Below are 13,859 nucleotides of genomic sequence, written 5' to 3' on the forward strand. Positions count from 1 at the left end.
GAAGAGCAGGCAGAGTAGAGTGAGATGATTCTGTCTTGTTCACTTGTTATTAAAGTAAAATAAAGTGTTTTTTGTTGTTTGCTTTTTGTTTTGCCAGACCTAAGGCTTGAACTTAGCCTGGCTGGCGCTGGCCTTCAACTCTTTTGCTCAAGGCTAGCTTGATCCACAGCTCCAGTTCTGGCTTTTGGTTAATTAGAGATAAGAGTCTCTCAGGCTTTTGTGCCTGAGCCTGGCTCATATCTGTGAATCGGATCCTCTGTGTAGTAGGATTTCAGGCATGAGTCATTGGTGCCTAGCCTGTTGTCTTTCATGAGGCAGAGCTTCACTGCATAGTCTAGGCTGACTTCAAACTTATGATCCTCTGCTTTAGCCTCCCAAGTTTCAGGATTACTGGCTGCTGAAACAGTTTTTGGATCCTGCTGCTTTCCCTTCTATCCACCTGTGGGGTGCTGTGGGGCTCTGGTACCTGTAATGAGGCAGGGCAGTGCCCGGACTCCAGTGCTCGCTGCCACTAGGGAAGCCTCATAAGCCCCACGTTCATCCCGAGGTAGAACTTGCTCCAGACGCTGGTCCATTGACACCGTGAGCACCCAGTCTCGAACCTCTTCTCTCTGGGCCTCCTGAGAAAGATAGAGGGAGCAACAGCTTCAAGCAGGGCAGCAGAAGGCAGCAGGATTGCTAAGCCTTCATTCTAGAATACAGCTTTCAGACATAAATGATCCTCCTTAGGCTGAGGAACACAATCACCAACCTCTGTTTTTCCTGAGGGAATAGTGAGGACTGAGGTCATTGTAAAGATGGTAGCCCAAAGCCATCCTTCCTTCTCAACATGCTCCCACAGGGGAGGGCTTCTTATTCCTTACCGGTATGTGCTGCTTAGCTGGGAGTGGCACCTCAAAGGGAATGTCTGTATCCTGAAAATCTGAGTGGTCAAGGGCATCCAGAGTCCCTTCTTCAATTGCCTGTGGCAGAATGGACAACAGTGAGACAGGCATGGCTTGTAACAAGCAAACTCCCAGCCTCTGGGCCCAACTTCCCAACTCACATCAGTCAAATCCAAAAAGCGGTTGAGGAAGATGAAGGCCATGTTCTCCCAGCCAACTGCCTACAGCAGAGCAAAGGTACAGGTGAGCAAACTGAGCTTGGATGCAGAGAGAATATTCCAGGCTTATGTCCTCTATAACATCAGCTTCAAACTCAACTTTGCTCTTGAGATTCTTCATCTTCCCATTTGTGATCCCTTATCTCTTTAGCCCCACCCTGCCTTGTCCCAGCTCACCTTGGCAGCAGTGCCTGCTTCATAGAAGGCCTTGTCTGCAGGTAGTAGTTGGGTGTGGCGCAAGAGTGAAATAGAAAGCCTGGCAGCCACAGTTTGCTGTGGATCAAAGGCAAAACTTTATGATTCTGGTACTATAGTGACTGAGCTACCAGACTAATGGTTCTGTAACTAAGCTACAGAACTAGAAAACCAATACTAAGGCTGGGAAGGTGGCTCAGTGGTAGAGTGCTTGCCTCGCATGCATAAGGCCCTGGGTTTGATTCCTCAGCACCACATAAACAGAAAAAGCTGGAAGTGGGGCTGTGGCTCAAGTGGTAGAGTGCTAGCCTTGAGCCACAGAAGCTCAGGACAATGCCCAGGCCCAGAGTTCAAGCCCCACGACCGACAAAAAACAAAAAACCACCCAATACTAAACTGCTCTGGATCTTAGGCTGTTCTAGATCTTAGTTTTGATCATCAGTACAATATACCTAGAACTAGATAATTTCTAAGGTTCCTTCTTCTAGAATTCTTATTATGCAAGTATATAAAATGAGTACACAGTTAATTATATCAAGTCACAAGCATGTGTACATTATAGGAGGTTAATAAGAAATCATTGAGCCAGGCGCCAGTTACTCCTGTAATCCTAGCTACTGAAGAGGCTGAGATCTGAGGATCACAGTTCAAAGCCAGCCTAGGCAGAAAAATCCATGAGACTCTTATCTCCAATTAACCACTAGAAAAACGGAAGTGATGCTGTGGCTCAAGCAGTAGGGTGCTCGCCTTGAGCTGAAGAGCACAGGGATGGTGCCCAAGCCCTGAGTTCAAGCCCCATGACCAACAAAAAAAGAAAAAGAAAAAGAAAAATCATGGGACTTAAATGTTTAAATATCACAAGGCTGGGCTATATAGTTCAATGACAAAGTGCCTGCCTGGTATATATAGGATCCTATGTTCAGTTCCCAGAATGTGAGGCTGGAGCTGAATGGCCACAGAGCTCTTAAGATGGTGAAAACAGTAGAGGAAGCCAATCCATTGCTGGGCAATGTTGGTTCACAAATGTAATCCTATTCAAGAGGATCACAGCCCAGACAGCCCAGACAGGAAAGTCCTTGACACACTTATCTCCAATTAACCAGCAAAAATACAGAAATGGCTCAAATGAGAGAGTGCTGGTCTTGAGCAAAAAAGCTAAGGGACAATGTCCAGGCCATGCATTCAAACCCCAGTACTGCACAAAAACAAAATGATCAACAAAAAGCCAGGATGAAAGAATGACTCAAGTGGTAGAGTGCCAATTAATCAAGCCAAGTAAGTACACGGCCCTGAGTTCCAACACCTCCCTCCCCCTCCAAAAAGAATCCATCTAAACAAGAATTAAAGACTGATTTAGATGGAGGAGAAGCTGAAAGAGAAGTATGGAGGTCCAAGAGCCTAAGCTTGAGAATCTGAAACTTGGATCCATTCAACTTCATAGGTGTGAAGATGATTACTTATGATGGTGTTCTCTGCATCTCATTTCCCCTGCGCTATATCTCACCAGCTGATGGATGCTCTGGGCTGCAGAGCGTGTGGCATAGTAATGAGCAATCAGCAGCATTGTCTCAAACTCTTCATGGGCTACAGAGTTGGCTTCACTGGATTTTACCAGGTTTTCACACTAGAGAAAGAAGAAAACACAGCCTGGCTCAAGGGTGGTTACTGATGGCTGCCTGAACAGAGGAAGGTCGAATACATTTGAGGGTAAATATTGATGTGCATGAAAGAAGAGACTGGGGCAGGGAAAGAAGTCTTTTTAAGCTGCTGTTGACTCAACTTCCTCACCAAGTTGAAGAGAACATCTCGAAGATCAGCCCAGCTGTGGTAGGCCTCGGCATTGTTGGTCCCAGGAGAGCTGACCATGTCAGTGAAGATCCTTTTATAAATGTTGAAGTTCTATGGGTACAGGGAGAAGAGGATCTGAGTGAGAGGCTCAACCAGAAGAGAAAGAGAAGAAAGAAACAGGTTGTGTATATGTGTGTATATATGTGTGTGTGCAGAAGATGGGGCAGTAATGGAGACAAAGTGCTAATTAATCTTAGAGAAGAGGAGGAAAGAAGAGGAACTTTATTTTATTTTATTTTATTTTTGTCAGTTGTGGGGCTTGAACTCTGGGCCTGGGCGTTGTGCCTCAGCTCTTCAGCTCAAGCCAAACGCTCTACCACTTGAACCACGGTGCCACTTCTGGTTTTCTAGTGGTTTATTGGAGATAAGAGTTTCATGGACTTTCCTGCCTGGGATGGCTTTGAACTGTGAGCCTCAGATCTCAGCCTCCTGAGGAGCTAGGATTACAGGTGTGAGCCACTGGTGCCCGGCTATGAGGAACTCTTATTATCAGCTGGTGTTTTGTGAGTGTGGGCAATATACAACTGTGAATACAGTGTTAATGGGGGTAATATGCAGGGCATTATGATTTTCCAATAGGAGAGCAGTGTTTATTTTCTGGAAAAAAATAGTAAGGGCACTCAGAGGTGTGTAGACTTTCTTCTGGAAAGTTAGGTTCCTGTGTATCGGCAAAGTAGCCACAGCATTTCTGTAAAGGCTGGGTGGAATGCTGGGCATGATGTTCTAAGGATAGAATCCTTTGCCAAAATAGTCCTTCAAGGGATAGTGGCTCTAGAAGAGGCAGGAGGGTGGAAACATTCACCCTCAAGGAGAAGGTCTGTACCTGTGGATTGGCAGGGGCTCCATGCTGCACATAGAGGGCCAGTGCCTGGGCATAGCCACCTTCCCGGATCAGATGAGTCGCATACAAAGCCACATACTTGTGCAGAATCTTGTAATTCTGTTTCAGAGGTGGAGGAAAAGTGGGGGAGAATTTGCGATCAGTAAAACTAGGCAGTGAGGGTAGGTTAGTGAGTCCAGGCATTTGTTGAGTAGGCAATGAATATGTACAGTGCTAGTACAAATTTCAGAGCATAGACTGTATTCTCTGACAGAGTAAGGATTGCTGGGAATTTGGCTTTGGTTAGGTTTAAGAGAGGCATATCTGAAGACAGGGAGTAGAAAGGAGAGAGAAGTACCTGCTTGGTAGCTGTTTCAATGCACTTGTCCCACTGACCCTGCTCCACATACAGGTCCAAAGCAGCTACCACATCCACACCCACCAACTGTGGAGCAAAGGAAAGAGTTCAGGAGAGAGGTGACTCGGGGAAGAAGGAGACCATTGCTAGTGCCTCTTCCTGCACATAGTTTTTACTCTTACTATATTTGTGGGCTGGGAGTCAGACCCAAAGCCTCACATGTGCTAAGCAAGTTCTCTACTATATTACTTGGTTATAGCCCTTGTTTCAAATTAACTCTGCAAGTCTCACCGAGTCCACTTTGCCCTGGTTCTTGAGAAACTCCTTATAATTCTGGTCAACATAGTCTTCATACCTGTGAAGATATAGAGATCTCTAACTTCGTGGTCCTGGGATGCCATGCCCTCCCATAAAGATGTCCTCCCAGCCAGGTGCCGGTGGCTCAGGCCTGTAATCCTAGCTCCTCAGGAGGCTGATATCTGAGGATCATGGTTCAAAGCCAGCCTGGGCAGGAAAGTCTGTGAGACTCTTATCCCAATAAACCACTAGAAAACCGGAAGTGGTGCTGTGGTTCAAGCGGTAGAGCGCTCACCTTGAGCTAAAGAGCGCAGGGACAGTGCCTAAGCCCACCGACCAAAAAAAAAAAAAAAAAAGACATCCTCCCAGTCTTTGCAAAAGGAAGTAAAGGAGAATTTTCCAGTGAGAAGGGGTCATAGTTTACCGGGGATCTAACTCCTTAGCCACACGCTTGGCCTTGTTCCACTCCTCACCCTCAATGAAAGCATCGATTGCTTCCTTTACAAGGTTCTGGTTCAGATAAAGCTCTGCAGCCTGCATAGTAAGATATCAACATGTAAACTCCTTGGTCTTCCCTTGGCAAACTCTCCTGTTTGCCCACAACATTGTCATACCTGCCACAAGGCCCACCCTTACATATCTGAGTGTGATGTCACCATTCCACCCGTGTCTGTGGGATCCTTTCTTTTCCCAGCACCTTACTTACTACATTGTGCTTTCCAATTCCAATGAGCTGGGGTCCTACAGCTCGAACAACGTCCAGACTGCGCTGGGGAGGCAGAAACTTGATGGAGAGTTCAGCTGCCTGAGTAGTTTGGTGAGCAGATGGGAATGGGCAGGAGAAACAAACACTGATGGAACTCCTCAGTCCGACCATTTCATATGTCCCCGCCCTTCCAGAGGCCAATTTTCTGACAGACTCTCACCTTCCACCCTCCCAGTCTAAGCCTGGTAGATGGTCCATCAGAGTTTTTAGTTGGCTATCAGTGGACCTCTCTGTTCTCCTCAGCTCACTGTGACGCTTTAAGACACTTTCTTTGCTGTCTAATGTCACTGCATTTGGTTCAGCCATCTCTGACAAACTGGTTTCTCAAGTTCTTTTTAACAAATAAAATCTTAAGCTGGGTGCCAGTGGCTCACACCTGTAATCCTAGCTAATTAGGAGACTGAGATCTGAGGATCATGGTTCAAAGCCAGCCTGGGCAGGAAAGTCGATGAGACTCTTATCTCCAATTAACCACCAGAAACCAGAAGTGGTGCTGTGGTTCAAGTGGTAGAGCGCTCAGCTTGAGCTGAAGAGCTGAGGAACAGCACCCCAGGCCCAACGTTCAAGCCCTACGACCGACAAAAAACAAAACAAAAAATAAAATCTTGGTATCATAGTATACAGAAAGAAGAGTCCAGGGAATTCTGGACTAAATTTCAATTTCTTTATTCATGCACACACACAGAGGAATGACAAATACCTCAATGTTAAGCTTAATGAATATAGGTTGAAAGAATATTTTAGATATATTAGGTTAAATAAAAAATTAAATTCTCACTTTTGAAATTATTTTTTGTTGTTTTTTTTTTGGTCGGTCGTGGGGCTTGAACTCTGGGCCTGGGCGCTGTCCCTCAGCTCTTCAGCTCAAGGCGAGCGCTCTACCACTTGAGCTACAGCGCCACTTCAGGCTTTCTGGTGGTTTATTGGAGATAGGAGTCTCATGGTCTTTCCTGCCCGGGCTGGCTTTGAACCGTGATCCTCAGATCTCAGCCTCCTGAGTAGCTAGGATTACAGGTGTGAGCCACCAGCGCCTGGCTTTTTTGTTGTTTTTGGTTGTGGGGCTTGAACTCAGAGCCTAGGATCTGTCCTTTGGCTCTTTTTGCTCAAGGCTAGTGCTCTACACTGGAGCCAGAGTGTGACCTACAGCTTTCTGGTGCTAAATTGGAGATGAGTCTCATGGATTTTCCTGCCTGGGCTGTCTTTGAACCACAATCCTCAATCTCAGCTTCCTGAGTAACTAGGACTACAGGCATGAGCCACCAGCACCCAGCTTGTCCTCAAATTCACTATGTAGCAAAGGCTAGACTTGAGCTCTTGATTTTTTCAGGGCCTAGGCACTGTCACTGAGCTGTTTTCCTCAAGTCTAGCACTCTACCACTTGAGAGTCACAGTGCCACTTCCAGCATTTTCTGTGATACAGGGCTTCATGCATGCTAGGCAAGCACTCTACCACTAAGCCACATTCCCTGACCCGTTCCAATTTCTTCAATGAGAAGATTTCAGCAACCTAAGGGACATCTTACAGGGATATAATCACACCAACATTTAATTTAGAAGGCCAGTCATTCTCACCCCTTCAAGACTCTCAATACCAAATTTCACTGTAGCTGAGGTACTTCATTTAAATTACACAGGCATCTCTATTTGCAAAGATATTAAAATGTAACTATGTATGTGATGGTAATTTTGTTTGTCATTTTGACTTGGACACATGATACACAGATATTTGCTCAAATACTACTTCAGGTATTTCTGTGACAATGTTTTTGGATGAACTTAACATTGCACAGAAAGCTGTACAATGCTAATAATACTAATAATATGGATAGGCTTCATCTAATCAGAGATGTGACCAGAACAAAAAAGCTGGCTTTGCCCAAAGTAACAGAATTCTTCCTGCCTAAATGCCTTTGAACTGGGACATTTGTTTTTTCCTGTCTTCAGACTGGAACTGAAACACTGAAATTTCCTGGGTCTTGAGCATGTGGCCTTCAAATAGGAACTGCACCAACAGCTCTCTTGGGGCTCCCATGTGCCAATCACCCTGCAGATCTTGGAACTTGGCCACTTCTGTAATTGTGTAAACCAATCAGTTATTACACACACGTGTGGGTATTCATTCATATTCTCTCAGTTCTTTTACCTGACTAATTCTATTTGTTTGAGTGAAACATACTGGCCTGTCTTCATCTGGCTTCTTTTCAGGAGCTCTTGAGGAGGAGGAGGAGCCCATGCTCTTGCCATGGCTTCCATCTGGCCATTGGTTTGGAGCTGTCCTAGCTCTCCGACCTCCTTCCTCCCTCACCGAGCCTTACAGATCCGCTCCAGTTCCAAGAGATCCTCCCCTTTTTTGAACTCACTTTAGTCTTTACTTAGATACAATATTAATTAATTGAGTTGTTTACTGTTATTCTAGCTTCCCCTAACTTCTGGTTGTTACCATCTTACATTCCCCCCATGCCTTTATATAAAGAAAAATTTGTAGGTCCTGGGGCTTAAATTCAGGGCCTGAGCACTGTCCCTGAGCTTTTGTGTTCAAGGCAAGTGCTCTTCCACTTTGAGCCACAGCACCATTTCTGGCTTTTTGGTAGTTAAATGGAGATAAGTCTCATGGACTTTCCTTCCTGGGCTGGCTTTAAACCATGATCCTGACATCCTGAGTAGTGAGGATTACAGGTGTGAGCCACTGGTACCTAGCTACATCCCCTTTCAAAGATTCTGACACTAGCCAACAGGGGGCACACAAAAGTTATCTGTTCACCTGACTAAAAATAAGACACAGGAGGATAAAGATGAATGCCTGAGAAAGCAAGCTGAGTGTGAATGGACCCAGGGGAAGGAGGACCAGGAAGAGCCTGGCGCCCTCACCTTCACCCAGCACTTCTCCATCAGACTGCTACTTCCTGAGTCCCGCACTTTGAGGTAGCAGTCTACTGCACGGCTATATTCTCCAGCCTGCTCCCATTGTCGAGCTTGCTCCACGAGTCCCTCCATACCTCTGTGGAGAGCAGAGTGACCAGAATCAGGAAGGGGCACTGTGGCCTACCCTGTGTATACTGGAGACCTCCCAAGCCCTGCCAGCATTGCCAGGATTTCTGGCTTCATACCTGCCCCCTTTTTTGGTAGCTTCCCGCTCATACTCTTCCTGCAGGGCCTCCAGCTGGCCAGGCATATAGTCTTTGCAGATCCTCAGAGCATCACTCCACAGTCCAGCCTCCTGCTCAGAGTTTCAGTTAGCATGAAGGCAGAGGGGAGGCATGGAAGCTTCCCTCTGTCACACAGGGTCCACTGATCACTGAGTCCTTGTACTTTTCTTATCCTTCCTTTTGCCTGTCCTTTTCCCTCCCTAACTTTTCTCACTACTAGGAGTTGGTATGGCCCTCCAGATGGCCTTTCATTCCATCTTACTTCCCCCTCATGACCCAAAATACAGTGACTTACCTTATAATAATTGAGAGCCAGGCCTGGTCTCTGGGCCCGGAGGAGCAGCCCTTCTGCTTTCTGAAAGTCCTTTTCCTCCAAGGCTCCACGGGCCTGCCCTATAAGTACCTCAGCAACACTGTCAGGGTCATGGGCCTCGGCCACACGCTGAGCTGCCTCCCAATCCTGGTTGTGAACAAACCTGTCCCAGATGGGGCAAAAGCAGCACTAAATATAGGACTGAGGTCTCAACATGGAAGACAGCCATGGCACTGACAGGGTGTCAGATTTATTAGTACTAAGTTTGAATGAAGGCAAAGATAATTGTAAAAGGTGGGGGGGGGCTGTGACTGAGAGGACAGGATAAGGGATTTATGGGGTAACTCACATGAGGACTGCCTCCTTAGGTTTACCAGCTCTGATGAATTCAGCTTCAGCGTCTTCAAATTTACCCTAGAGGGAGAGATAAAAGTAGCAACATGTAATAAGGGGGAGGCTGGCATTGCAGCCAGCCGGGAGATGGGTGTTTAAAGATACACCAAGGCTAGAGGACAGAAGAAGAGAGTCGGAATCACATCTATACCTCATCCTCTAGGTACATGGCGTATCTGAGATGAATCTCAGGGGTTTTGTGCTTGAGGGCCAGCCGAGAGAGTTCAAAAGCAAACTCAAAGGAGCTGTAATGAAAGATAAGCATTGCCTACTTAATATTTGCAGAAGGCAAGAAAAAACAGAGAGGGCAAGGATTAAGGAAGAAAATGGGATTTAAAAATGATTAAAAATGATTAAACAAGTTGGGTACTCGTGGCTCACACCTGTAATCATAGCTACTCAGGAGGCTGAGATTTGAGGATCATGGTTCAAAGCCTGCCAGGGCAGGTAAGTCTGTGACACTCTTATCTTCAATTAACTACCAGAAAATCAGAAGTGGCACTGTGGCTCAAAGTGGTAGAGTGCTAGCCTTGAGCAAAAGATCTCAGGGACAGCATTCAGGCCCCTGTCTGGGTCCCTCACAGATAGGAACAGAGTTACTAACTTATTCTTGCTGATTTATGAGTGTCCTTTCAAGGATCTTCCCATACCCTATTTCTTCATCCTTGTCTCAGCTTTCAGGAATATTTTCAGTTACAGATCAGTTTTCTTTCCTTATGTAAAGGCTCTGGCTGGGACGGGGCTGGTGGAAAAGAGGCTTTAGGCCTTACCAGTTGTCAGCAGCATGGTCAACAGCAGCCTCTAGGAGTCCCAGCTTGTTAAGCAGTCTAACTGCAGCCTTTCCTCCCAGACTCTTCGCCCACAAGTAGGCCACATGTTTGTGGGCATTAGCTCCTCCATGAGCCTTGGCCACCTGTAAAGCAGTCACTCAATAACCTTCATTGACAGCTCACATCTCTGAACTCCTGACCTCATCTTTGAGGAGTAGATAGCTGTTCTAAATCAATAGAAGAGGGGAAGTTTCAGGTCTTTTAACTTAGGTTGAAGTGCTTAGGGACCAAAGATTAGCTTTAGGAACTCCACAAACTCTTAAAATTGTAAGTAAAACTTGAGTATATAGGTGTGACAAAACAGATTCTGGTTACCATTCTGTTTTCAAAGATGCTATGGCCAGTTGTGAATTAGTCACTTGAAAGTGGAAAAGAGGAAGGCATGTACCCATAATATACAGCCTCCTTACCCGGTAGGCTTCTTCCCAGAGTCCACTGGATCGGTACATGTTTACTGTTGCCTTCCATTCCTGGGCTTCAAGGTAGTGATACTCAGCCTCCTGCAGTCGGCCTTCAGCCTCCAGTTCCTGCAGGAAGGTGAGACTGGATGAAGTGGGAGATGGAGCCTGGTTGGGGGAGAGATGGGTAGTGCCAGGAGAAGGGCTCACCTTGCCTAGATGAAGGTGTGTGTCGCTGAGTAGATCTGGGTGGTGCTTCCCTACCAGGCGGATCATATCATCGTACAACTTGTGCTTTTTGAACATGGAGATGGCAAGATCAGGCTCTTCCACCGTCACATACAGCCTGGGGATTAGAGATACACCTGGGACCTCTACATCTACAGCCCTGTTGTCACTAGTTCTAGGCAGAGGCCACAGATACTTAGACCCCACTCCTCCTCCTATCTCTCTGATGCCTCACTTCCCTCCAAACCACCTGTGTGGCCACACTTACCTTTCAGCCTCACGGTACTTGCCCTGCTTCTCCATTTCTTGGGCCTGGGTGATATACAGCACGGACACATCTTCTGGTCTCATACACTTCATTGCCAGCTGTACAGATACACAGAGCCCTTGAGTGCCAATTTCTGAGGAAACCTTCCTGTTTGGGAACTTTGAGCTCTTCCAACTATCATGGAAGATTGGGTACTGACACTCCACTAGTGTACAGAAGGCCAACTCCATAAGTTACAGAGAATTATTTTCTGTGAGGCCTTGTAATTGGGGAAATATATTCCATTATCTTACTCTTTCTGTCCCCACTAACTGGAGGATAGTACAAGAGCAAAACCAGTTCAGATTGCCCAGCTCCTAAGTCCATATGCTTTCCAGAATGATAGGCTTTACCTTGTGGGCTTGTTCCCATCTTCCTGCCTGGGTGTACATGTCTATAGCATCTTTGGTCCGGTCTCCCTTAGTATAGAGCTCCTCAGCAATCTGTAGTTGATATAAGACACAAAAGGTCAGGGCAACAGAGTTAAGATAACTAATAAGAAGAAGAAATAAACCTCAGCTGAGATATTAGAGAGCATGAATGATAGAGAAGTAAAGATGAGTATGAGTGAATTGTACCTTTTGCTGTTTAGGAAAAAGACTAGCTCAGTAATCCCAACAATGTAAAAGGTCTATGTAGGAGGATCAGCTAGCCCCAGACAGAAACAAAAAAAACCTATCCAAAAAAATAACACAAAGCAAAAAAAGGTGTGTGGGGGTATGGCTTAAGTGGTAGAGTGCCTGCCTAGCAATCACAAAGTCCTGAGTTCAAACCCTAGTATTGCAGAATAAAGATGATACAGTGAAAATCTAAAGGGCCTCATATTTCTGCAATGCAAGAAGATTCTTCTCTCCAGCTATGCTGGAATTACTCATGAAGAATCACTTGAGTTGGCACAATAAGATAGGTGGCAATCACTTTTATATATTTAGAAGGGGTGTCTGTGTCATGCTGGATGCAATTGGGGAAGTAAACTGCTCTTTCCATTTCAGAAAGAATTTGGTGAGCTGGCTGTTCTGGATGCTCCTCCACTTCCTGTCTTGGGTTCTCTCCTTGCTATTCTGAACTGCATTGTCTCATGCTGCAGAGAAGGTTCTTGCTCACCTCATACTCCTGCAGAGATGCATAGTGTTGGGCCACACGAGGATAGTATTTAGATGCAGTGTTCCGGTCCTGTAGATCTAATATATAAATTGCCTTCTTCCATTGGCGGGCACCCAGGGCAGCCTCAATTGCTTTAATGGAGCACCTGGCATAGTTAGGAAAGATAAATATGTATGAGGAAAGAGGAAGACAAATGGAAGTAGAGACCCCTTAAACACACTCCAATCTACATTTTGAGATCTCCTCTTGAGGCCTGGGGCTAGGGAAATTTTTTTTCTACCAAGAGCATTTTGTAACATCATTTTAGAGCCATGAAAAGTTATCAGCACAGAGATACCACAGGCAACAGACAAGAAGTATCTATTATATTACATATTAAGTGATTTCTCAGGCTTTCTATGGCCATAGGCCAGATGTTTTCTGCCCCTGTATTAAGCTGAAGTGTCCTCTCTTGACTCCACCTCTCTTATCACACCCAAATCTCAATTATACTTCCATGCTACCATACCTGGCTTCAATATAGTGATTGATGGCTGCATCAAGCTGCTTCTGCTGTACCAAATGGTCCCCCCAGGCCTCCTCCAGTTTCACCACCTCTACTGGGAAGGCCAATCGAGCCAACTCCACCGCTGCCAGGCAGAAAAGGCACTTGGTTCAGAATTCCAGGGATGGGACTCAGGATAATTGCAGAGGAAAATGAAGCATAGAGAATGGGTGAGAAGTGGAGAATTGCAGGAAAACTAAAGCCAGTCAACCTAAATGGATACCCAAAAGGAAGTTTGGGGGGGTATGGGGGCTGAGTGAGCAAAAGTATACAACAGAAAAAAAAATGGCTTGGGGGCAGCTCGTACCTTTCATGAATGCGTTGCCTTTACAATAGCATTCAAGGGCCCGCTGTGGATTTCGAATCTTCTCAAAGAGATCACCTGCCTGTTAACACATATTACTATAATGAAACCCCTACAACACAAAGAATCAAGAATCAGTTCTTAAAAAAGAAGGAATTCTGGAAGACAGGGAGGGCTATACACTCAAAGACTCATCTGGAGGTGGGTGGGAGAGGTGTACAAAGCCCTGGAGATGAGGATTAGGAAAAGGAAGTTAGCCATACCCTTTCGTACAGTTCCCCCTTAATGAGGGCTGTGGTAATGTGCTCTACTAGCTCTGTGTTGGCTAGCAATTCCTCTCGGGTCAGCACCAGCCGTGCAGCTTTGGCAGGGAGTCCAGCTTTGAGGTAGAGGCTGATAGCTGCTAGCCCATCTCCTTGGCTCTCCTGTAGTTCACCTGCTCGCTCCTCTTGCTGTGTGTCCATCAACCACTGGTAGTAATCCCGGCGTAACTTCTCCAGGGATGGGTGTCCCTGGACACACATGGAGAGAGCCAGGACACACATTCCTCCTCCTTGCCCTTCTGTTAACCCTGCCTCTCCAATCCCTCAGAAACAGTGGATCTTCCCAAGTCACCGTCATCCTAATTCCTCAACAATTAGGTCCTAGACGTATTCCAATTCCTTGATAAGAAGTCGAAACCTCTTGGTGAAAGTAAATTCTGGACAAGTATGGAGAAGACAGAAGCAGTACCTTGGCTTCAGCCACAGCAATGCACTCATCCCAACGGTGCAGCTCCTGGTACATGTCCATAGCCTCCTCTACAGCATTCTAGACAGAGGGAAAGAAGACAGAGAATCAAGTCAATGAGCCCTGCTCAGCATGGTGAAGAAGCCTCATCCTTTAGTTACTGCACAGAGGTAGACC

General features: G+C 46.1%; 1 protein-coding gene across 1 annotated transcript in view; it reads right to left on the reverse strand.

Annotated features, from left to right (window-relative positions):
- Positions 1–13,859, reverse strand: part of Ift172 (intraflagellar transport 172) — a 45,440-nt gene that overhangs the window by 6,011 nt on the left and 25,570 nt on the right. The window contains exons 21-46 of the mRNA XM_070025259.1: positions 13,686–13,763; positions 13,217–13,465; positions 12,957–13,035; positions 12,614–12,734; positions 12,106–12,250; positions 11,355–11,444; positions 10,963–11,060; positions 10,677–10,812; positions 10,479–10,595; positions 10,009–10,151; positions 9,390–9,483; positions 9,195–9,259; positions 8,828–9,008; positions 8,494–8,603; positions 8,255–8,384; positions 5,327–5,425; positions 5,045–5,154; positions 4,615–4,678; positions 4,324–4,410; positions 3,969–4,085; positions 3,086–3,196; positions 2,802–2,921; positions 1,280–1,375; positions 1,046–1,105; positions 864–962; positions 467–620 (exon numbers count right to left, since the gene is read on the reverse strand). Coding sequence (XP_069881360.1) covers positions 467–620; positions 864–962; positions 1,046–1,105; positions 1,280–1,375; positions 2,802–2,921; positions 3,086–3,196; positions 3,969–4,085; positions 4,324–4,410; positions 4,615–4,678; positions 5,045–5,154; positions 5,327–5,425; positions 8,255–8,384; positions 8,494–8,603; positions 8,828–9,008; positions 9,195–9,259; positions 9,390–9,483; positions 10,009–10,151; positions 10,479–10,595; positions 10,677–10,812; positions 10,963–11,060; positions 11,355–11,444; positions 12,106–12,250; positions 12,614–12,734; positions 12,957–13,035; positions 13,217–13,465; positions 13,686–13,763 — 2,953 coding nt within the window. The remainder of the gene's footprint in view (positions 1–466; positions 621–863; positions 963–1,045; positions 1,106–1,279; positions 1,376–2,801; positions 2,922–3,085; positions 3,197–3,968; positions 4,086–4,323; positions 4,411–4,614; positions 4,679–5,044; positions 5,155–5,326; positions 5,426–8,254; positions 8,385–8,493; positions 8,604–8,827; positions 9,009–9,194; positions 9,260–9,389; positions 9,484–10,008; positions 10,152–10,478; positions 10,596–10,676; positions 10,813–10,962; positions 11,061–11,354; positions 11,445–12,105; positions 12,251–12,613; positions 12,735–12,956; positions 13,036–13,216; positions 13,466–13,685; positions 13,764–13,859) is intronic.

Source organism: Dipodomys merriami, unplaced genomic scaffold, assembly GCF_024711535.1.
Source record: "Dipodomys merriami isolate MVZ:Mamm:240054 unplaced genomic scaffold, mDipMer1.0.p SCAF_17, whole genome shotgun sequence".
Classification (NCBI taxonomy): Eukaryota; Metazoa; Chordata; class Mammalia; order Rodentia; family Heteromyidae; genus Dipodomys; species Dipodomys merriami.